General features: G+C 44.9%; 1 protein-coding gene across 2 annotated transcripts in view; it reads right to left on the bottom strand.

Moving 5' to 3' along the window:
- The window catches only part of KIAA2012 (KIAA2012 ortholog), a 135,813-nt gene that overhangs the window by 50,445 nt on the left and 60,950 nt on the right, over window positions 1–24,418 (bottom strand). For both annotated transcript variants that reach the window (XM_031008585.3, XM_031008586.3), the window contains exons 13-14: window positions 18,244–18,320; window positions 1,981–2,118 (exon numbers count right to left, since the gene is read on the bottom strand). In XM_031008585.3, coding sequence (XP_030864445.2) covers window positions 1,981–2,118; window positions 18,244–18,320 — 215 coding nt within the window. The remainder of the gene's footprint in view (window positions 1–1,980; window positions 2,119–18,243; window positions 18,321–24,418) is intronic.

The following is a 24,418-nucleotide window of genomic DNA, read 5'->3' as shown; positions in this document are numbered from 1 at the left end:
TGCCTCAGCCTCCCGAGTAGCTGGGACTACAGGTGCCCGCCACCACACCCAGCTAATTTTTTGTATTTTTAGTAGAGACGGGGTTTCACCGTGTTAGCCAGGCTGGTCTCGATCTCCTGACCTCGTGATCTGCCCGCCTTGGCCTCCCAAAGTGCTGGGATTACAGGCGTGAGTCACTTTCTTATCTCATTTCCTTAGCAGCTATCACCTTTGAACATGCTACACACTCTGCTTGTGTATTAGGTCTGTTGTCTGTTACCTGTACTATCCTGGAGCAGGGCAGGGATCTTGGTCTGTTTTGTTCACTGATGTATCCCAAATGCCCAGAAACTGCCAAACACATAGTAGATAGCAGGTGCTCAAATATTGGTTAATGAATGGTGACTGTGATGATATTTCCTCCCAGAAAGTACGATTCATAATTCTTTCAGCCCTAAGTGAAGAACTAAACTGTTGCTAAGAATAAAAGGGATAGTTTCACCAGATAAGTCATGGAGTATGGCAATATTTTTTGAATACTCGTAACAAATATCTTGTCTTTTGACATCCAGAATCATTCTTCTTTCTTGTAGTTTTTTTTTTCTATAGAGATGGGGTCTCACTATGTTGCCCAGGCTGGGTTGCAGTGGCTATTCACAGGTGTAATCATAGCACACTACATCCTTGAACTCCTGGACTCAAGCGATCCTCCCACCTCAATCTCCTGAGTAGCTGAAATTCCTTCTTATAGTTTTCAGTACCCCATTTTCCTCTGTCAGACATCCTTTCTCTTCCTATTCTCAGTCCCTGTGGCTCCAGGGTGGGCCAATGGCATTTCATTTGGGTATGGATAAGTGACCCACATTGGTTTATATTCAGTTCCGGAATGACCTGGCAAATAGAAGCTGGTGGCCAACTTGCCACCCTTGGGGAAGAGCCTATCTAAGAGGAAGCCCCGAAAAGCAGAGCCCAGTCATGGACAGAGACAGATTTTGGGCAAATGCATGACTCTTAATCAAAGCCCCACCTTGTAGAATTGGGATTGGGGCAGCCCAGGGAATTCGGAGGGTGACCCTCATGACCTCCAAAGGCCCTGCCAGTCTATAGCACTAGATAGAGCCACCATCATGCACTCCGCAAGTATTTGGTTTCTTCTGCCCCATTCCTGTCTTTCTCAGTCATTTCTTATCAAAGGCCTGGAATATTTCCTCAAGGGTACTATGAAGGATCTGAGATCCTTCCATGCCAGGCCTGGCTGTGTTCCTGGTCAGTTTCTTTGACTCCATGGCTATTTATTTCCAGTTCAGTAAGCTCTGAGGAGGGCAAAGAATGGGTAGGAAAGGGGCCCTAAACCAGAGGGTGTGCGATGAAAAGGATGGGCCAATTCATGGAGCATTTAATGAGCACCTTCCATGTGTCGGGCACTGTGTTCGATGCTGGGGTGGGAGGGAGTATTGCAAAGATGGACAAATGCCATCCTCACTATAGAAACCCTCAGAACCCTTAACTTGAAATGAAGCTGAGCTTGTGAGATCAATGAACTCTTAGAGAACAGAAAGCAAGGCCAGATATCCAGAAAGGAATTTGCAGTTGACGTCTAAATAGTTAACTCAAGAATCAGTCTTCTCTATAGTAGTAATATCAACTCTACCAAGTGACAGTGGTAAAACAGTAACAATTATTTTAGCTACTGTCAAGACAAAATAAATTATATTTGACTTTTTTATGAGGTGGTTTAAAGTTACTCTTTCTCCTCTCTGTTCCCTGTCCCCCACCACCCAAACCAGACACCCGACTGATTTGTCCCCGATGGCTGGCTGTGATTACTGTCCTAATTTGTTCTTTCTTCATCTGCTACAAACTGCCTATTTTCTGTCCCTTCTGATAACGCAGGAGCTCTGAGGGACTTCTGAAGCTGTTTTTGTACCATGCAGAAGTGTATTAACTGGAATTCCTGTGTTTGTGTCTATAAAACCCCTCGTCTTCTCAGTGTGAGATCACCTTCAGGAACGGCGTCATGTCGATGTGCAGCTTGCGCGTGTAAAATTCTTTTCTGTTTGAACATATCAGCTCTTTATTTATACAACTTTGAGGCTCTCCTGTCTTCTGAGCTGCTGCCTCCAAGGACTGCTGGGCTCCCTGTGAAGAGAAGCAGAAAGCCCGAACTTTCATATGAATGATATACAGTGCAACAAGAGCTAGTCCAAATCCCCAAATATTTACAGAAGGCAATTTTAAAAATCATTGAAACAATAATACGCAACACCTATTGTTACTGTTGAAGACACAGAGGACCCTATAGAGAGAAAATAGCCCAAGACTGTTTATTAATTAATACCTACGGAAGTGGAAACAGGGACCTTCCTAGGTCCCAGGGCTTTAATTATTTAACCCTCACAACAACCCTGTAAGGCAGGTACTGTTACTCCCATTATACAAACAGGAAACCAGGAGGCTCTGGGAGGTTAAGCAACTTGCCCAAAGCCATTAGCTGCTATATGGCAGAGCTAAAATTACCATCTGTTGAAGGCTCCTTTTTAATGAGATCTTTTTGATACTTATATAGTGGCTGAATGGTTATCAAATCTGCTTTGCAGCAAATATGGTAATAGCAAGATTCCAGTTTATTTCCAAGATGACAAAAATGAATTTGATATGTTAGGAAGACTGATTTGAACAAATGTAGCAGAGACAGAAGGAAGAATGAGCTAACAGAGGAGTCTGGGAGGCCCCGGGGGCTCTCTGAGCTTCTGGGCCGTACAAAGGGTGTCACATTTCAGGACACCACAGAATTGGATCTGAAGTTGCCCTCCAGCCCATGCCCCACATTGCAACCTGGCTGCTCCTTCGAAGATGCATACTGGACCATATCACTTCTCTGCTTGAAACCTTCAAAGGCCACTGTCCTCAAGAGGAAGGCCAACTGGCTTACAAGGTTTATAAGCCCTTCCTGCCTGGCCCTGGATGATCTCTCCTGCTTCATTTAGTCATACAACAAATATTTATTGGGTGTCTTTTCTATGCCAGGCAGAGCAGATAGGGCAGTGCCCAAAGGGATGAAAGTCTCCACCCTCATGAAGAGTGCACATCCATTCCACTGAAAGGGAAGACAGAATCAATAAGGAAGTGGAACATAAGTACATCTGAAGGTGGTTTGTGATAGGGAGAAAAATAAAACACAAAGTGGGCTGAGAGAATAGCTGGGGATGGAAGTGGAGGCTGCAATTTTAAGCAGGGAGTCAAGGAAGGTCCCACGAAAAAGCAATGACTGAGCAAAGCTCTGAAGATGGTGAGGGAAGGTTCTAAGGTCTATCTGCATGAAGTGTTTACTTGGCTATGGGAATAGCAGGTGCAGAGGGCCACATGGGCACCAGCCCTCGAGCTCCCGGAGCAAGACCTTTGTAAGTGTCCTTCCCTCTCCCCTTCTTCTGACTCTTCTTCATCTTTCAAGTATGGCTTCCCTGTGCCCCTGTGACCACCCAGAGCATGAACACCTCCCACCATTGACCACAATGATTGCTCAGGCTTGTGCAGCCATCTCTCCTCCTCCTCTAGACTGGAAGCCCCCTGAAGGCAGGAACCATGGCTCTTCCATTCCCATTGTCCCAGCAGTTTCTGGCACAGGGTCTGGAAATGAACACACACTTGATACATATTTGCTGAACAAAAGAGTAACTAACAGGTTATGGCCCACCTCAATTCAAAGGAGGAGGGAGCAGTGAAGATACCTTTACAGGAAGTATGTGTTGACTTCCAGAAGACAGTCCTCTAGGTAGCACTGGTTCCTCATTTCCAAAGATAAAATTTATTATTTTTGGGACAAATTTGCTGGGGTCACATACATTAATATGTCATGAGATCACCCTGAGTGTGGATTTGATAATTTCCATATTTTCTAGGAGACTCTCAGAAGGCCATCTCCCTGGGCAGTCATAAACTCTCCCTCCCATAACATTTATATTACTTTTAAACATTAATGATGAATTAACAATTGGTGAGTCCCCACAAACAGTCATCATTCCAACGAACACCCACACCCTTTTCTTTTGCTTTGAAATGTGGCTAGAGATAAAGATTTTTCTGGATAAACACATATCCAATTTTTTTTATCATCTCAGCCACATATCTGATTAGCTTTTCAGGGTGAGACAGTCCCTCTCCATTTCTCGATAAAATGAAAGCATTTGGTCCAAGCTAGACTCAGACAAGGCATTTCAAGCTTTCTAGCCTCCACAATCATGCATGAATCACTGGATAGAATAATAGAAATCAGATGATAATGATTTGAGGGAAATTTCTCCATTATCCCCAAGAGAAGATTTTGTGTTAGACGGGAGAACAAAAGGCATAGTCAAGACCAGTTCCAACGCCTGAAATTACTTTAACTCCTTATTTGGGGCTCAGATTGAAGAGTGGGGAGTTGAGAGGCTTTGAGAAAAGTCTCCCCAAGCCACTTGACCTATAAATCTTTCGATAAAACAATTCTCCTGACCATATGGCTCATCTCCCTAATGTTCAGAGGCCATCAATTCTAGCTTGATGGAATGTTTTGAGTGAAGGCTCTATACCCACTGGAATGTGAAGTACTGTTTTTGCTCATTATGTTCAAGTGTTCTAATGAATGAATGATAGTGAAAGGGGATTTGGGAGATGGGAGAAAAAAAGATTAAACATATAAAGAAGAGGTAGTGATGGGAGAAGAAAAAGTCAGAAAATTGAAAGCAGGAAAGAAAGTCACATGCTAGGTCCAGTGCAGTGGCTCATATCCGTAATCTCATCACTTTGGAAGGCTGAGGCAGGAGGATTGCCTGAGTTCAGGAGTTTGAGACCAACCTGGGCAACACAGTGAGATCCTGTCTTTACAAAAAAATTTAAAGAAAATTAGCTGGGTGTGGTGGTGTGTGCCTGTAGTCCCAGCTACTCAGAAGGCTGAGGTGGTAAGATCCTTGAGCCCAAGAGTTTGAGGCTGCAGTGAGCTATGATCATGCCACTGCACTCCAGCCTGGGCAACAGAGTGAGGCCCTGTCTCTAAAAATAAATAAATAAATAAATATAAAAGTAATAACAAATACAAAAATAAAAATGAAAGTCACATGCTTGGTTGGTTTTTCATTTATCCATTAAACTGATATTTATCAAGTGCCTACTATGTGTCAGACAAACAAACACACACATAAGCAAGATGATGCTTTTAGGTGGTGACTAGTCTGTGAAGACAACACAATGGTGCTAGGAGGGAGGGTAATGGGAAGGGGGTGGCCGCTTGGCTTAAATGGTCAGAGGAGGCTGCTCTGAGGAGAGAGCTGGATGACAAGCTGGAGCCAGCCCTGGATTAATCTATCTTTAGCAATCAGGGTAGCTGGTATCTCTGTGGTCTGATTATTTATTTATTGAATTATTTAATTATTATGATTATTTTTTGAGACAGAGTCTTGCTCTGTTGCCCAGGCTGGAGTGCAGTGGCGCAATCTTGGCTCACTGCAACCTCTGCCTCCCTGATTCAAGCTATTCTCCTGCTTTAGTCTACCAAGTAGCTGGGACTACAGGTGTGTGCCACCATGCCCGGCTAATTTTTGTATTTTTAGTAGAGATGGGGTTTTGCTATGTTGGCCAGGCTGGTCTCGAACTCCTGACCTCAGGTGGTCCACCCGCCTTGGCCTCTCAAAGTGCTGAGATTACAGGAGTGAGCCACCGTGCCTGGCCCTGTGGTCTGATTATTTAGAGGTAAGCAGGGGATCTTTTAAAAGGAAATTGGAATTCCTGATTTCTAGGCCTGTCTGCTCTAGTCTTCTGGGCTCCATCCTTGACCCCATGAGGCACCCCTCTGTTTTCTGAGTGGCAGAGCAATCAAAACTGACACTTGCAGCTCTTGGGTATGTTGAGAGCAAAGACAGAAGAATAAATAGTGATCAGGAGTCAAGGTCTTTAAAGGTACAGGAGAGAGAAGAAAACACAAGGTTAAATGGAAGGGAAGGAAAATGGGGGAACTGAAGAAAGCAGAGATGCCTGAAGGTTTTTTTGTTTCTTTTATGTGAATACTTTGGTGGAGATGATTAAAAAACTAATGGAATGGACAGGTGCAGTGGCTTATGCCTGTAATCCCAGGACTGCGGGAGGCTGAATCACTTGAGGCCAGCAGTTCAAGACCAGCCTGGCCAACACAGCAAAACCCATTTCTACTAAAAATACAAAAATTAACCAGGCATGGTGGTGCAAGCCTGTGGTCCCAGCTACTTGGGAGGCCGAGGCATGAGAACTGCTTGAACCCAGGAGGTGAGCGTTATAGTGAGCGGAGATCGCGCCACTGCACTCCAGCCTCGGCGACAGAGCGAGACTCCGTCTCAAAAAACAAAAAACAAAAAACAAAAACAAAAAAACCCCACACCAAACAAACAAACAAACCAAAAAAACTGATGGAATGGTGAAATGTTTAGCAGAAAAACAGAACCCATCCCTTCACCTATATTGTACTGCAAATACTTTAATATTTTTATGTTCTGCTAAAAACACCTGGAAGCCTTTCTCTTTAGTAAATGAAACAATAAAGATTAACGAGTTAATTTGGTAAAGCTGATTTGAATTGTACAGAAGGCATTGCGTAAATACTTGGCATTTAAAAAGTTATCTGACATTTAAAAGGAGATGACTGTTAATGAATTCAAGAGCTAATCTTATACTCTGACAGAGTGAGCCATGGAAAATCCAGGATTATTATCTTGCTGTAAACACAATGTGATTCAGTTGAGCTATTACACAGAAAAAAGGGAGAGCTATTGGTTGCGTACAAATATCTAGACTTACGCACATATATAATATAGCAAAACTTAAAGAGAACATCCATTAAAATTACAGACACATCTTACTGTTTCCTTTCTTACTCTTGGATTATAATATCTGAGCTACAGACCCAGGGAGAAATCCTTCTCTCCAGTAATTTTTCCTCCTCCTTTCAACTGTTATATTTTAAATGGTCACTACCATGGGTTGGCTCTCCAAACAGACTTTGGGAAGTCTAACCTTAAGAAGGAGATGAAATTCTAAACCCAAGTGGCTGCGTCTCCACTCTGGGTCCCACAGAGCCACCAGAGATAAGGATCTGTCCTGTAGGTGTCCCTCGGGCCCTCCTCATTACTTCTCCCACTCCTTTCTAATTGGGGTTCCCCATCTTTGTAGCTGCGGCTTAATGGCTCCAAGAAGAGCGATTGTCCCTCATTAAGGAGGCTGCAACACTCTCACTGTCTAACTCCCTCCCACGCAGCTCACAACTTCATTCTGCCGGAGAACAGGCTGCCAAGAGGCTCCGGGAACCTGCGGGCAAGCCGAGCTGGAGGAAGAAAACAGAAAGGAGGAGGGCCTTTGTAACCAAGATCTGAAATGTGCTGGGGCACACACCCCGCCATTATCTTAACGCTTGAAGAGCGGGTCGGGGGAGCCTTTGCTGAAACCCTTAGGTGGTCTCTCAAGTTGCCACATCAAACCTCTGTGCACACAGGGCATTTGTCGCCTCCTGTGATTAAACAAAAGGAACAGTCAGTCCCTCCTCTGACCCCCAGGCTCCCCTCGTTGGCTGATAGTCTGTCCTTCGACTCCCCTTGGTTGGCTCTGAGTCCCAGGGGCACACAGAGATCTGAGAGATTTAGTCACTGGGGGTAGGGGAGAAGGAGGGCTGGGATTCTGAGCTTCCCTGTCCTCCCACCCCCTGCTAGGGTAGGGGAACTAAATCCTGGAAGGGGTCCTTCCTGCAGGAGCAAAGGGCCTGGCAACTTTCCCCGTGTTTGGCCTTCCCGAGCCCTGTTGTTCCTTGCCCATGGCAGCCTACGGACCTAAAAGCGGGCAGTGGGAATGGGGCCTGAGGTGGGGCTGAGTGTACCTGGGACTCCGTGGGCTCCCTGAGATGGGACTGCCTAGGAAGGGGATCCGAGTGGGCCGGGCGTTGTATACATTGTCAACCTCAGGCTGACTTGGAGGGCACTCTGTCTGCGGCAAGGCTGACCACCCTGGCCACCCCCAAAGTCCTCACTCTGAGGTTCTGTCTCTGTCTAGGTTTCCCTGGCTGGAAGGGAGGAGGCCTCCAGTGTGCAGGAGGTCAGATGGACGCCTGGGATCTCAGCTCAGCGACCCAGCCTGGCCGCATAGCCTCTTTCTGAGGAGCAGCAGAACCCCCGAGCCACAGCGGGCTTCCACCCACACAAATGTGCCCAGCAGTCTAGCGCCTGTCACCTGGGCTCATCCTGCTCTTCTTGGCCACGTGAGGTCTGGGCCCACTTTTTACATTCTGCAGGGAATTTGGTGCTGGTGAAATGGGCTGAGTGGGCCGTTTTGCGAGGGCTCCACAAGTAGGCACCGTGGAGACACAGTCAGTTTGGTAGCCAAACAAGAGCTTTCTTGTTCTCCGCCTGTCAGGAATTTTGGTCTTCATCTATTTTTTAATGTCCTCAACTTTATAGAAGGAGATTTGACATCCTCCTGAGTGTTTAGCAAATTAGCCGAACAGCTAGCAAACATGAGCCTCGGAAGAGAAACATGGCAACCTCCAGTCTTCGCTCCTGTGAGGGGCTCATTTCGTGACTTTGGCTAAGTCATTCTGTGCCTCAGCTTCCCTACCTAGAAAATGGGGCTAAGCTCATTGTTCTCTTCCAGGAAATTCTGAATGAAACTCTGGACACTTTCATTCCAGAGCTTCTACTATAAGTAAATCTTAACTGTGAGTTCTAATTGCTATTGTCTTCAACATTATTATGTGCTTTGTTGATACAACAGAATCACTGTTTATCTGGCTCAGCAGGAGCTGGAGGAGAAAAATTTCAAGCCAAAATAGTGATCTCTTCTGCCCCAAGGGAGGTAGAAGCCAGCTTTTTCTGTGAGGGGGTGGCTAGCTGTATTCAGGCCGGAACTGTGCCTGTGTTTGAGAGATGACACATTCTATTTTAGACTGGGAGATGGGACGTCGAGGGGTGAAAGGTGGGAAATCTGAACAACTCCCCAGCTCCTTCTAACTCAAAACTTGAACTCAAAACTGTGTGACTTCCTTGTTTTGTTGGGTCTGGTGGGACTTTTGCAATCTGACAACCGACAGACAGGGAATCTCAACTTGCAAACTGAGTCCACTGTGAAAAGGTCATTTTTAAATCAGTCGATTTTTACTAGGAAAAAAAAATGGTGTTTTGATTCCCAGACTCGCCCATAAAAGTTTAACCCAAATTCAGCCGGACTATGGAGTTGAAGTAGTCCTGGTCATGCGTGACAGCAGAAGGCTGGAAGAAGAGAAAGAAAAATGTCCTTTCTTTTACTTTCCTGGCCCTCCACACTTTCCTGACCCCTTCCCCTCCACTGGGCTCTTCTGTCCTCCGACCTCTACATTTTCCTCTGCAGCCCTGTGCTGTGGGCCATGGTGCCCTGCTGACACAGTGCTCCTGGCCCCCAAATTCCCTGCCTCCCCTCTGCCCCTAGACCTTCAGCTGTGCTCCCTTAGGTATATGGGGAAAACAATTAAGAAACTTTCACAAAGAGGTATGAGGAACCCAAAATAATCTCTAATGGTTAGAATTTTAAACAGTGAAACACAGTGAACACTCCAGAAGGCATGGAGGATATTTGGGAGGCAGAGAGAGGGATGCTTGAATTGGGGGTTGGGGATGGGAAAGGGAGGAACAATTGGTAGATTGACTCATTGTCCTCCTTTAAATTATTCCTGCTTTTCAAGCTTCTCCTTTTCCATGTCTAAACCTTTAGATTGTATACAAGCTCCAAGTTCTGTTTTATAATGGCTTTCAAGGCAAGGACAGGGGAGTACAACAGTAATGATTATAACATATTGGGGGCTGCCTACTGCCAAGCATTGTGCGAATCCCTTTCAATATGTTTCATCTCATCCTCATCATGACCCCATGAGGGAAATATTATTACCCTATGAGGAAACTGTGCCTCAGAGAGGTTAAATAGCCTGCCTAAAGCCACACAGCCTATAAGGAAGAAGTTGGGATTTATTTTATTTTATTCATTTTTGAGACAGAGTCTTGCTCTGTCACTCAGACTGGAGTGCGGTCGTATGATCATGGCTCACTGCAGCCTTGACCTCCCAGGCTCAAGCAATCCTCCTGCCTCAGCCTCCTGAGTAGCTGGGACTACAGATATGCACCAACACACCTGGCTTTTTTTTTTTTTTTTTTGAGATGGAGTCTTGCTCTGTCACCCAGGCTGGAGTGCAGTGGCATAATCTCAGCTTACTGCAACCTCCACCTCCCGGGTTCAAGAGATTCTTCTGCCTCAGGCTCCCGAGTATCTGGGACTACAGGTGAGTGCCACCACACCTGGCTAATTTTTTGTATTTTTAGTAGAGACAGGGTTTCACTTTGTTAGCCAGGATGGTCTCCATCTCCTGACCTCGTAATCCACCCACCTCAGCCTCCCAAAGTTCTGGGATTACAGGCGTGAGCCACTGCACCCGGCTGCTACTTTTTTATAGAGATGGGGTCTCACTTTGTTGCCCAGGCTGGTCTCAAACTCCTGAGCTCAAGTAATCCTCCAGCCTTAGTCTCCCAAAGTGCTGGGATTATGGATGTGAGCCACCACTCCTGGCCTAGAAGTTGGGATTTAAATGCAGCTTTATTGGATTTCCAAATGACTAGGCCTCTTTAAAGTGTGGTTCATGTGTGAAAGGGGACCTATTAGTCCTGACATCTATTTCCTTATCTGTAAACAGGGATAATAACTGTACCAACTACATGGGGATGTTGTAAGGATGAGATAATCCTAAACCCTGTGTGTAGTAAAACTCAAAAACATTGGCTGTTTTTACCATTTAAAAAGACCCTCTTGGCCAGGCGGGTGGCTCAAGCCTGTAATCCCAGCACTTTGGGAGGCCGAGGTGGGTGGATCACCTGAGGTCAGGAGTTCAAGACCAGCCTGGTCAACATGGCGAAACCCCGACTCTACTAAAACTACAAAAATTAGCCGGGTGTGGTGACGGGCACCTGTATTCCCAGCTACTTGGGAGGCTGAGGCAGGAGAATCGCTTGAACCCTGGAGGCAGAGGTTGCAGTGGGCCGAGACTGTACCACTGTGCTCCAGCCTGGGCAACAGAGTGAGACTCCATCTCAAAAAAAAAAAAAAAAGACCCTCTCAAGAGAATGGGGGAGATAATTGTTAAAGCTTGTGATAGGTATGTGGAGGTTCATCATACTATTCTTTTATATATGTTTGAAATTTTTCATAATACAAAGAAAAAAGGGAAAAAAATTAACTACGCAGATATTATGTGTCACTAGCAGCCAAGACATCAATTAATACAGACTTATTGGAATAAATGATAGTTGCAGTGAAAACTCAACAAATAAAAGCCTTCCTTTTGTAATTAAAAACAAACCCCTCTCAGGAAATTAGCCTTAAATTGTCTAGGGCGTTTTGGGGCAGACAAAGTAACCCTGTGGGTAAGGTTGAACCAGAAGATGAAGTTTGCTTAGATCTTCAAAAAGCCTTTGAATCAAGTTCCACAACCAAAGCTATTTACAAAACCAGAGGGGTGGGGAGAGAGAGAAGGGAGAGTGAGCACAGGCATGGAAATAGGTGAACGTTGGCAGTGTCTTGGAAAAGACAGCTGACTTTAGAAACAAGAAACAAAGGCAGGATAGGGAGTCAAGAGCACTTCTCTTGATGGGGAAATGCAGAAGCGAATTCTCTTAGGCATTGGTGTGGAGACCAATCTTACTTGTCAGCCTCAGAGAGATCTCCAAGAAGGATGCCTAGTGACATCCCCGAGTCTGCACATGACCCAAAGCTTTTCCAGAGAAGGAAAAACCAAATCATAATGACCAATGGCAGGAAATGCCCAGAGATTGTGTGAGTTGTGGGGAAAATATCAGTTGAACTTCCATCTCATTATCACTGAAAATAAAACAAGTGCAATCTCTGAATTCTTCTTAGAGGAGATAGGCTTTTTCTATTCAGAACATGGATCTTAATGACAGGTTTAGTTTCACTTTGTTGCCCTGGCTAGTTTTGAACTTCTGGTTTCAAGTGATCCGTCCACCTTGGCCTCCCAAAGTGCTGGGATTACAGGTGTGAGCCACTGCGCCCGGCCTGTTGATTTATTTTTGAGTGGCTCCCATGTACCAGGAACTGTGCCAGACACAAAGGATACAAAGGCAGATAACAGCCTTAAACAGAAGGCAGGGTAGGGTATGGCTTAAAAGGACACTGAAATAAAAGGTTACGTTTGTACCCTTGTACAAAACATAGTGTGTCTACAGGTGTTTTATCTTTTGTTTTTTTTCGTGTGCGTGTTGTTTTTGGTCCTGAAAGAGGAGAGCTGACGGGGATATGAACACCATCTGTGAAACCACCAAGGAAACAGATGGAGGTAAACAGGTTTATTCAAACCAAATCCTAGTATGCTAGAATTACAGGCTACTCTTTGAAATCCAAAAGAGATAAACTTAGGATACATAAGATTAAATATGAATTTATACTGTTGTAAACTTACGAAACCTGAACTCAAGAGATAGTATAGGTTGAAACAGAAGTGAAGAAAGGGTATAACACCAATTTAACAGGATTTCTAGGATACTATCAAAGTTCTAAGCCCCACAAAGCAACAAAACAAAACCCAAGATAAGGCATGTGAGAAAGGATGTTTGTTCTCCCTAGCCTGGAAATAGTTTAAACAAAGGGAGAAAAGTGACAATGTGAAAACTGGTGAGATGCTTTCTTTCTTATTTTAAACAAAGAGATGCAATCATTTTTGGGAAATCTAATTAAGGTTTGAGCTTGTACTTTGATACTCTTTACTGACAACCTCTGCCCTGACAGCTCTATAAACAAGTGGGCTCAGCGCCCCTCTTTTCCCAAGCTTACATAGATGGATCTGGATGGATGAGAGTTTTATGCTCTGAGTTCCAATTTTTCAGAAAGATGAATTCATTGTCCCCCAAAGTCTAGAGTTAGAAGGATAAAATGCCAAAAAGGGATTGAGATCCTTAAAAAGAGAATGCTGATGACTCTATTCAATAAACTAATAAAAACCTGATTAATGTTAAATATTTTAAACCAATGATAATTAGCTAAAAAATAATGGTGCTATGGTGTTGACCCCGTTCAGCTTGCTGAATACTTGTTGTATACTCTGAGTCCGAGATTATTTTATGCTAGACTTGAATAAACCCAGCTCTCCTCATGATCTGTCTTTCCTTATAGGTAGAATTTAGAAAAAGGCAAAACAATGAAAAAAAAGCCCAGGAAAACAAATAACATAATCCACCTCGATTTCAAGTTAGCATGACAGCACTTTTTTCATGCATTATTTGCAAGTCTTTTCCGAATAGTTACATTTTTTTTTTTTTTAACATAGTTGCAGTCATAGTTGACTTATTTTGATTTCCACTTTTAAAATGTTAAATCAGGCTGGGCACGGTGGCTCACGCCTGTCATCCTAGCACTTTGGGAGGCCAAGGCGGGTGGATTGCCTGAGCTCAGGAGTTCGAGACCAGGCTGGGCAACACAGTGAAACCCTGTCTCTACTAAAATACAAAAAAATTAGCTGGGAGTGGTGGCATGATCCTATAATCCCAGTTACTTGGGAGGCTGAGGTAAGAGAATTGCTTGAACCCTGGAGGCGGAGGTTGCAGTGAGCCGAGATTGTGCCATTGCATTCCAGCCTGGGTGACAGAGCAAGACTCTATCTCAAAAAGAAAAAAAAAAAAAAAAAATTAAACCAGTGGTTGTCAATTGGAGGTGATTTCGCTCCCCAGTGGGCATTTGGCAGGGTCTGGAAACATTTTTGATTGTCACAACTGGGGAGGGTATACTGGCATCTAGTATACTGCTTAACATCCTACAATCAACGGGAAAGTTCCCCACAACAAAGACTATCTGGTCCAAAATGTCAGTGATGTTGCCTGTTAGTTAAACATTAGTATTAAATCTCAGTTTCTAGTATGAACAGTCATTCTTTTTTAATGCTTGAAGTAAACCCTTCACTGAGGGTGAAACTGCCATTGCCAAATTATAACTGAGACAGTGAAACAGATCTGACCTAACCAACTCCATCTTGATTCTAACCTCCAGGCTGTCCCTGTTCATTCCTGGGTGTAGGCCGAACTAACTTTGGGAGGAACTTAGTTTACAGTTTAGCTTTGAAACAAAGACGATAACAGCCCTTTCCCAAAACAAGCCCCCTTCCTACTTGTGAACCAGACTGCCTTTGCAGGACTAACAAATTAGCCACAAAATTAGAAATTATGGTTTAGGAGTCATGCGGCTGGAGGCCACAAGATTCTAAACCTCCCCAAAATCATTTCTCTGATGTTACACTCTTAGGCTGTTTCCAGATTTTCTCTGTTATAGATAATGCTGCAATGGACATCTTCACTGACTTTTTTCTTTTTTTCTGTTGAATTATTTCCTTAGGATAAATTCCCGGAAGTCAGAAATACATAATCAATGGATATTTCATGTTTTTCATGTTTCATGAGTTATATTGCCATTTTGCTTTACAAAGGGATTGAACCAAGACTGTGTTCCACCAGAAGTGTATACTAGTTTTACCAAAACTCTGGCAGCCCTGGGTGTTACCACTTAAAAAGAGTAAGAGAAGGCACAAATCTCAGATATAAGATGGTACTTACAGTTTGCCTCAATATGCATTTAAATTGTTAATCAAGATGAATGATTTTTTTCATATTTATTTTCTGTTACTCCTTTTTGGATATGAATTGTTTCTGTCTTTTGTTTATTTTTCTCCTGGTTCTCAATGATTTTCTTTTAAAATTGGAGGTAATCTTTACTGAGTATAGATGGTAAAGTTAATGAAACTATTTTACTTTTTTTTTCTAGTTTTACTTCCTCCCACCACTGTCTAGCTATATTAATATTTCCTCTTGAAATTTTCATTTATAATTTTAATACTCTTTTTAGGTGCTGGTCACCTTACCCAACCTGCAGCCTCTACACAGAGAGGCCTTGGGGGAGAGGAAAAGCTTCTCCAGTGATTGATGTCAGCAGCTCACCGAGGTAAGAGCAATACTCTGTCTCTGAAAGTATCCCGGGAACTAATTTCCCTTAATCAAATGAAGGGCCTTAGGAGGAGCCACGAGGCAGAAATGAAAATAAATCTGAAGAATACCAAATTCTGTGAGGAGTTTAAAAGACCTGCATTAAAAAAGGGCACTGTACCTTCAGGACTGCAGCTCTGGCAATGTTCCATATGCAGCTATTAATATGCAAAAAATGCCTTCATAAATACTTGATTCTGTTCACAGTGGGGAAGCAGTTCATTTGAAAGAGGAAATGGGAGCTTGGAGTTGAAACATGTCTGCTTGTCTCCTTTTTCTTTTTTCATTGCTCTCTTTTCATCTCCACATTTCCCCTTGTAGTTTTCTTACCCCTGCCCCCACCACCTCACCCGCTCTTCCAACTCCTAGGAAGCTGCTGATTATCAGTTGCTACTCTCGTTTCTTTTGATGGATTCGCTGCCTAGGCCCCGCTCCTTGGGTCAGGTGTGGAAGGGGTGCCTTGGGAGCCATTCCCACCATTTGCCATCCTCATCGTGTGTTGGAGGAAGGAGCCTAACCCTTTCTGCTCCCACTGCAGCTCGGACAGCCTCTGAGGAGACAAGGTGAAGGCTCTCCCATCACAGCGGTAGGGCCTCTGCAGAAGCCTCCAGCCCAGGGAACGCCGTCACCCCAGCCTCTGCAGAGCACCCTGTGGCTTTCTCTCCAACCCACACGCCAGAGATTGTTTTCAAAATCTAGGTCTGCGACTTCTCATTAGAGGGTGGTAATACCAGAATATCCACCTTTGGCATGTCTTCCCCTCGCTCAGCTAGCAGGGTGATAAAAGTACAAATCTTTCATGTGACTGAACCCCTAATAGGGTCAGATCCCAAGGAAGGGAGGGAGGGGGGAGCCAGTGGGGGAACTGATGGAAAGGAACGGTGCTGCTAAGATCAGTATTGTGATGTCCTCTGCTTCAGGGTGGGAAAGGCCACAGGGAAGGAATCCCCTGGATTGCCAGTGGCCCATCAAGGTAGGGAACTGAAATCAGCTGGACAGAAATTTGTTCTAAATGTGTTCCAGATGCTTTATAATAAACATGAAATTAGTCATTGCCATGGAGTAGGCTGAGGAAGTAGTTAAAACTGAAGTCAGTGATTAATCTAATAAGAGGCCATTAGCCTCGAGAAGTAAGCGGGGGTGCAGGAGGCCAGGAAGTCACCCCCACCTCCCTCCCACCCTGTTTTCTCTGTGTTTGGGGCTGGTGGGGCTCCCTAGACTTCTCCTCAGATGCCCTTTCTTTCCAGGGCTGCTTCTAAAGGAATTGGGACTACTGCGACTTGGACAAACCAATGGGTTCTGGTGGGAGCCACCCCATCATTTCACAAAGGAGGCAGGTGCATGGGCTTCTCAGGGAGCTGACTTTCCACAGCCTCACGGGGGGAACCGGGATGAGAGTTTAAGACCCCTTGCTCTGGTGTTCCTTCTTCTGACTGCAAAGTTAATAATTCAACCTAGGATTTAATTTGACATGGTTGAGCCCCTCTTTCTTTTTTTCTGAGATGGAGTCTTGCTCTGTTGCCCAGGCTGGAGTGCAGTGGAGTGATCTTGGCTCATTGCAACCTCCATCTTCTGCATTCAAGCGATTCTCCTGCCTCACCCTCCCGAGTAGCTGGGATTACAGATGCGCGCCACCATGCCCAGCTAATTTTTGTATTTTTAGTAGAGACGGGGTTTCACCATGTTGGCCAGGCTGGTCTTGAACTCCTGACCTCGTGATCCGCCCACCTTGGCCTCCCAAAGTGCTGGGATTACAGGCGTGAGCCACTGCACCTGGCTGAGCCTCTCTTTCATTGCAGGTGATAGTAGGTCTTTTGGAATAGAACCGTGGGGCTGTGTGAATTTGGGGTGTGTTTAGGGTATGTGAGGCCTTTGCATGGCCTTTGGGTTGCAGAATTATCAAAATACACCATATTATGTTTTCCTTAGTCACACACTCTTTCAAAAACTCTGTCTCTAGATCCCTTAAATGGGATGTCTGCAAAGTGGGCATTTAAAATATGCAAATGTTGGTTCTGCAGCTCCTTGGCAGCAGGGAGGAACTGCTCAGCTGCGTTTCACCTCAGTGGAGGCCTGACCCAGGCCTAGGGTTGTCACAGAGAGTTCAGGTCTTACCTCAGAGCCCAGCTCAGGCACGCAGATGAAAGCAAACCCGTTTCTTTATCATTATGTATAATGAGTGCTGGGGAAGAAGAGATAGCTAGGCTGTGGCAGGAAGGAAGGTGGACAGAATGGAGAAATCAAGATCATGGCCTGGAGGTGTCACACAGTAGGATGAGACCTGGGAGTCCCCTGGAGCTGCATGTGCTGCCTCTGCCTCAGATTCTCCGAGGCCCTGGATTCAGTTCTAGGAATTCCCCTGAGTTGTCTCTCTAGAGAGAATTTGGAGACAGTTCCAGCTTCAAAGCTTCCAAGGAAGGAACAAACTTATAAATATTTGTGAACATATGTCCTTGAATCACTAATAGATATTCTTTTTTTTTTTTTTTTTTTTTCGTGAGACAGGGTCTTGCTCTGGATTCTGGCTGCAGCATGATCTCAGCTCACTGCAACCTCCAACTCCCAGGTTCAAGCGATTTTCCTGCCTCAGCCTCCCAAGTAGCTGGGACCACAGGTGCATGCCACCACACCCGGCTAATTTTTGTATTTTTAGTAGACACAGGGTTTCACCACGTTGGCCAGGCTGGTCTCGAACTCCTGACCTCAGGTGATCTGCCTGCCTCAGTCTCGCAAAGTGCTGGGATTGCAGGCATGAGCCACTGTGACCGGCCCGCTAATAGAAATTCTTAATGTATCTAGATGAAGCACCATCCTCCTTTCTTCATGATTACCTTTGCACTTTGTTTTTCTTAATTGCTAATGTTTATCTCTAATTACGAATTACTAATTTTACGAATGAAAACTAGTGCCTACTGCCTCACTGGATGCCACCTTTCTGTGTTCCCTTATTCCCTTTCTGACTTTGCAGAAGTCAGGGAAAGACCTTGAGCTTATTCACACAAGTAAAGAGCCAAATAATACAGTCCAAGTTAAGACATTCCAAGTCTAAGAGTAAAGGAACCTCTGTGATTTCATAGTCTACTTGTCTCATTTTACTGATTAGGCAAATGAGGCCCAGAGAGGTAAAGAGTCTCACTGAGGGGCACACAGCAAGCTGAAACAAGAACCCAAGAGTTGTGACTCCCAGTGTCATCCTCATTCAGAGTCAATACTATACCTGCTTCTCTGTTGTTTGGGTCAACGGTGAGGTTTCATAAAGGTTCATGTGAAGATTGGCTGTAGGTTCAGTGTTTGCTGTAGCGAAAATCAAAGAGGAAAAAAGATCAAGGTGGTCAGATCTGGATCTCATGACTTTTTATATATACCATACACACACACACACCTAGTTCATATGTATGTAAGATTATAAGCACATATACACCCATGGCATTCATAATTTACTCACCAAAAAACACCTGTAACCTCTATAGGCATAGCCTAAACATTATGTTAAACATAGTGTTAAGACCTTATATTCAAATATATATTATTCTTGTTTTGGTTGCTCTTTAAAAGAACAAAAGTAAATTCTTTATGCTATTAAAATTCAGATAAAGCTGAAATTAAAAAGGAAATATTGATGGAAAAAAATCTGCTGATGCTGTTGAGTATAAATTTTGTATGACTGCACTTCACTGAAGTAGGAAAAGGCTTCTGCAAACTTCCAAATAGAGAGATCTGAGGCTTCCCTTTTTCCTCATAATGTGGAGGGGCAAGAGGAAGGGTGGAAACATGAATCAAACAAAGGCAAACGCCAAAGTGGGGATGGAGGGAGGGGACTAACAGAAACCATGGAAACCGTGGAGCCAGCCGGGAAGCAGGCACCACCCGGACACCAGCATGGGGCTGTCCTGTGATGGCCATGACTCCCCTCCATGCTGTCATTGTCAATGTTCTCTATAGGTGTGGCAGCTGAGGTGCAAAAGGTATAGTAACCCACTCAAAGTTGTACCACTAGTGAGGTTTTGAGTAAGGATTTCCCTCCAAGACTGCCCGACCCTAAAACTCCATGGCGCAAAAGGATAGGTTTTATTTTGCTTTTCTTTTTTTTCCCTTAAGAACGTAAATTTGGTCAGGTGCGGTGGCTCATGCTTGTAATCCCAGCACTTTGGGAGGCCGAGGTGGGTGGATTGCTTGAGGCCAGGAGTTCGAGACCAGTCTGGCCAACAAGGTGAAACCCCATCTCTACTAAAAATACAAAAATTAGCCGGGCATGGTGGTGCAAGCCTGTAGTCGCAGCTACTCCGGAGGCTGAGGCAGGAGAATCACTTGAACCTGGGAGGCCGAGGTTGCAGTGAGCTGAGATCACGCCACTGCACTCCAGCCTGGGTGACAGAGTGAGACTCCATCTCAAAAAAAAAAAAAAAAAAAAGTAACTTTAATGTTCTAAAGGAATGTTTATTTGAGGAATAGATTTAGCTAAGCACATGGCTCTACTGACGAAGGGTTTAGTCTCTTCTGTGGGACGAATGTCCAACAAAAAGTTCTTTCCATACTTAATACTCATAAGTAGCTCTTTTAGGAGCCAATGGCCATATATGACTCTGTATCTTTGTCTTTTTGACCTTAAGCCTCTACTTATTCTTTGTGGGCTGACCTTCCCTTTTCTGTTGTTTCTCAGCTATCTTCTTCTCTTTGAAAATGGCTTTTGCACAGATTTAAAACATTTCTTAGCAGAGTGGTGGCGCGTGCCTGTAATCCCAGCTACTCAGGAGGCTGAGGCACAAGAATCACCTGAACCCGGGAGGTGGAGGTTGCAGTGAGCCGAGATTTACCACTGCACTCCAGCCTAGGTGACAGTGAGAAGTGACAACGTGCTAGCAGCCCTTGCTCACTCTCGGCGCCTCGTCGGCCTCTGAGTCCGCTCTGGCGCGCTGGAGGAGCCCTTCAGCCCGCCGCTGCGCTGTGGGGCCCTTCTCTGGGGCTGGTCGAGGCCTGAGCCTCTGCTCGCCGGGAGGTGTGGAGGGAGAGGCGCAGGCAGGAGCCGGGGCTGCGTGCCGCAGCTCGCTCGCCGGCCGGCGCGGGTTCCGGGTGGGCGCGGACTGGGCCTGTCGCGGCCAACGCCTGCTGGGCTTGATCGGGGACGAGCTCCCTCTGGGCTGCCGGAAGTGCCTGGGCTAGGTGCCGCAAAGTCCCAGCGAGTGCTATTGAGAGGTGAAGCCTACTGGGCTTCTGGGTGGGGTGGGGACTTGGAGAACTTTTCTGTCTAGCTAAAGGATTGTAAATGCGCCCATCAGCACTCTGTGTCTAGCTAAAGGATTGTAAACACACCAATCAGCAGTCTGTCAAAACGGACCAATCAGCTCTCTGTAAGGACGAACAACGCCAGACAGAAGGAATGAACAACTCCGGATGCGCCACCTTTACAAACTGTAAGACCACCGCGAAGGTCTGCAGCTTCACTCTTGAGGCCAGTAAGACCACGAACCCACCGGAAAGAACGAACAACTCCAGACGTGCTGCCTTTAAGAGCTGTAACACTCACCATGAAGGTATGCAGCTTCACTCCTGAAGTCAGCGAGACCACGAACCCACCAGAAGGAATAAACTCTGGACACACCACCTTTAAGAACTGTAACACTCACCACGAAGGTCCGCGGCTTCATTCTTGAAGTCAGCAAGACCAAGAACCCACCAATTCCGGACACAACAGAGTGAGACTCTGTTTCAAAAAAAAATTTTTTTTTTTAAAATTTGAATCAGCTTGGGGGAAACTGAGGCCCTGAAAGCATTTTCATTCAATTGGCTCAAGGGCACACCTTGAAATAACACAAGACCAGGACCCAGAACCCAGATGTCCTGACTTAGTGTCTTGCACTTTCCCCTCCACATCACACTGCCTCCCGTTAGCTTCAATGAGCTTGCCACATCACAGCTGCTTTGGCCATGATCCACACTTGGGACAAATCCAGCCCAGCAGAATTGTGTTGTGATGAGGTTCACTACACTGTGGCTTGGAAGGAACCACGGGCCTCTTAGAAATGAAACTTATGAATTCTAATGCATAAGGAAAGTTCTTGCAACACCAGGAGAATGAATCAGTCAGCCAGAGTTCAAGAAATGTAAACACATTTTTAGATAGGAGACTGAAAAATCACTTAGGACTTCTCCATCTCTTGGGTCAAGACCTTGGTAATTTACTGAGGTCCAAGCTGTCAAGGAGGAGACACAACTCAAACTGCATTCCTGGGAGACAGAACAGTGGGGGTGGTAAAACCTCCTTTCAGAACGATGCGGCAAGATCTACCCCTGTTATCAAGTCAAAGAAACTGATTAACCCATCGACCAACCCAGGTAACTGGCTGCAAACAAAGGCCTGGTTCTTCTTTGTCATTCAGAAACTGGTGTGCACATTCCAGTTTTTACAGTGTATACAGGTTATACAGACTATAGGCTGCACAACTTCCAGGCCTGCCTGAAACTGGGAGTTCACAGTCTTTCTGTGATGAACATTTCTGCCACTAAAGAGATAAACAGAAAACACATTCCTTCCTTGGCTGCCCACCATCAGGCCTTAGCAGATTTTCAAATGCTAGCATTAATCTAACCACAGGCTTTTAGTGAGGAGATAGCATTCCCACCAGATAATCAGGCAGTTTTAGAGATGACCCTTACTAGATGGGGTTCTCATCCCAAGCCTCTTCTGCCTTCTTCAAATCATGGAATCCTTCACCAAACACTCAAAACTTGAAAAGCAGGAAAGGGCATCTGATTCTAGCAGGGAATATGGCTCCTTAACATTTCCTTCTATTTAAATCTGCATTGGCTATGTTTAATTCCCAGGTCATTGTTTGTTGTTTTCAATAAAAATGAAACATAGTCGGCTGGGCGTGGTGGCTCACGCCTGTAATCCCAGCACTTTGGGAGGCCAAGGCGGGCGGATCACTTGAGGTCAGGAGTTTGAGACTAGCCTGGCCAACATGGTGAAACCCTGTCTCTACTAAAAATACAAAAATTAGCCAGATGTGGTAGCGGGCGCCTGTAATCCCAGCTACTTGGGAGGCCGAGGCAAGAGAATCACTTGAACCCAGGAGGCGGAGGTCGCAGTGAGCTAAGATCGTGCCATTGCACTCCAGCCTGGGCAACAAGAGCGAAACTCTGTCTCAAAAAAGAAAGAAAGAAAGAAACATAGTCATATTTATTCCCATTGTTTCAGGATGCATATTTGCCTTGGTATGGGACCCTCTTTTGGGCCCCATCTGGTGTCAAAATAGAGATCAGCCCCAAAGAGTCACCTTATTAGGCCAGGCGGGCCACCTGGCTCCTTCCTAGATACATGTCAGGGTTTGGGAAAGAATATCACACCCGTAGGGTCCAAAGTGGCCAAATATCCAGTGGTTACAAGGGCAGTAGCTGTTGGAGGTGCTGGCAGGAGCTTCTTTAAATCTGTTTAGGGCCTTTGTCTATGTATATCATTTCTGAGGCATGCGCACCCTTTGATGGCTAACATGCTGTCATGGAACATACCCCATAACTTGCAATGTTTCATCACCATGGAGGGGATATATCCATTGCCAAACAGGTCTCAGAAAGCATCTTTGCCTTCTCATAGCTTTGCACAGGGACTTGCTGGCCCGAGCAGGAACCAATGGGAGAAGGCCTGAAAGTCAGCCTCAGTCCCTTCATGGTTTTGTGTTTTTTTTGGTCATAAATGGAAAATGCAAATGCAAATTCCAGATTATTAAAAAAAAAATTCTCCCCAGTATAAACTTAACCATAAAAGGAAGGATAATTTTGGTCCTTCTGACCTTTCCTTAAGAATATCTAAAAATACTTTATTTTATATGATGTGACTCAAGACACCTATGACCTACAGAGTGTTTGTAGTATTATAATAAATTTTGAGTCTGCTTGTTTAATGCAGGAGACCAAGACCCAAGATGGCCTTTTGGTATTGTCATTATCAAATTCTTGGGATGAGATTTAAGATCCTGTTTATGCTACACATTTTCACTTTAAATCTTCCTGAATGAGGAGGAGGGTGAGATGGGCGTAGGGAATAGTTGCTGGAAGCCTGAATAAGTCTCCAGGCAAAAGACATCCCCCTGGGAGCTCTAACTAGGGAGTCAAGTAGACAGATCTAGAAAATATGAGTCAGTCTGAATTTAAATATGGAAGTACCCAGTAAAGGCAAGGGCAATATTTTTCTTCCAATTTGGGATAACAGTCCTTTTACTTATATCTTTTTAGATTAAGCCTAGCTAAGTCTCAAGGGTCTAGCTTTAGCTTTGGGAATACCAATCTCTCTCAAAAGTTCATGAATTATTTTTTATGGAAAGGTCTAAAGGCACATGGCAGTTTACCAAGCCCAGAATGAAAGCCTAGCTAGAGGACTGAATTTAAATTTGAGATGCATAACAGCAAAATGTCAACCACGCGAGAAACCCTCCAATCAAGAAACATCACAGGATTAATAAGGATATCTATGGTGGAAGACTGTGTGGAGGAAAGTAATTCAGAAAAAAGGCTGAAGGTTGAACTGCATACAAAACAGCCAGCAAATGTCATTCACGTGGTGGTCTCCATTCTCCAGAAAAAAAAAAAAAAAAAAATATATATATATATATATATATATATATATATTTATTTATTTTTTTTAGACACAGTCTCACACTGTCTCCCAGGCTGGAGTGCAGTGGCATGATCTTGGCTCACTGCGAGCTCCACCTCCCAGGTTCACGCCATTCTTCCACCTCAGCCTCCTGAGTAGCTGGTTTTACAGGCACCTGCCACCTCACCTGGCTAATTTTTTTTTTTTTTTTTGTATTTTTAGTAGAGACGGGGTTTCACCATCTTAGCCAGGATGGTCTCAATCTCCTGACCTCGTGATCCACCCACCTCTGCCCCCCAAAGTGCTGGGATTACAGGCTTGAGCCACCGTGCCTGGCCTGAAAAAAAAAAAAAAAATATATATATATATATATATATATATTTTGTGAGGAGTCTTGCTCTGCCGCCCAGCCTGGAGTGCAGTGGCACAACCTTGGCTCACTACGACCTCTACCTCCTGGGTTCAAGCAATTTTCCCTGCTTCAATGTATCCCTCCCGAGTAGCTGGGATTATAGGTGTGTGCCACCATGCCTGGCTAATTTTTGTATTTTCAGTAGAGACGTGGTTTTGCCATGTTGGCCAGGCTGGTCTTAAACTCCTGACCTCAGGTGATCTGCCTGCCTCGGCCTCCCAAAGTGCTGGGATTACAGGTGTGAGCTACCGCACCTGGCCAGAAAATATTATTTTTGGTCACTTCTTCTCAAACAAATAAAGATATCTGGGGTCCCAGCCCCTAGTCTTATCTCCTCCAATCCAGTCTCTACATAGCTGGGAGTCATTTCTATAGAATAAAAATCTGGTG

The sequence above is a fragment of the Gorilla gorilla genome, chromosome 11, assembly GCF_029281585.2.
Source record: "Gorilla gorilla gorilla isolate KB3781 chromosome 11, NHGRI_mGorGor1-v2.1_pri, whole genome shotgun sequence".
Lineage (NCBI taxonomy): Eukaryota > Metazoa > Chordata > Mammalia > Primates > Hominidae > Gorilla > Gorilla gorilla.
Note: the sequence above shows the minus strand (reverse complement) of the source record. Positions and strands in the feature narration are given on the sequence as shown.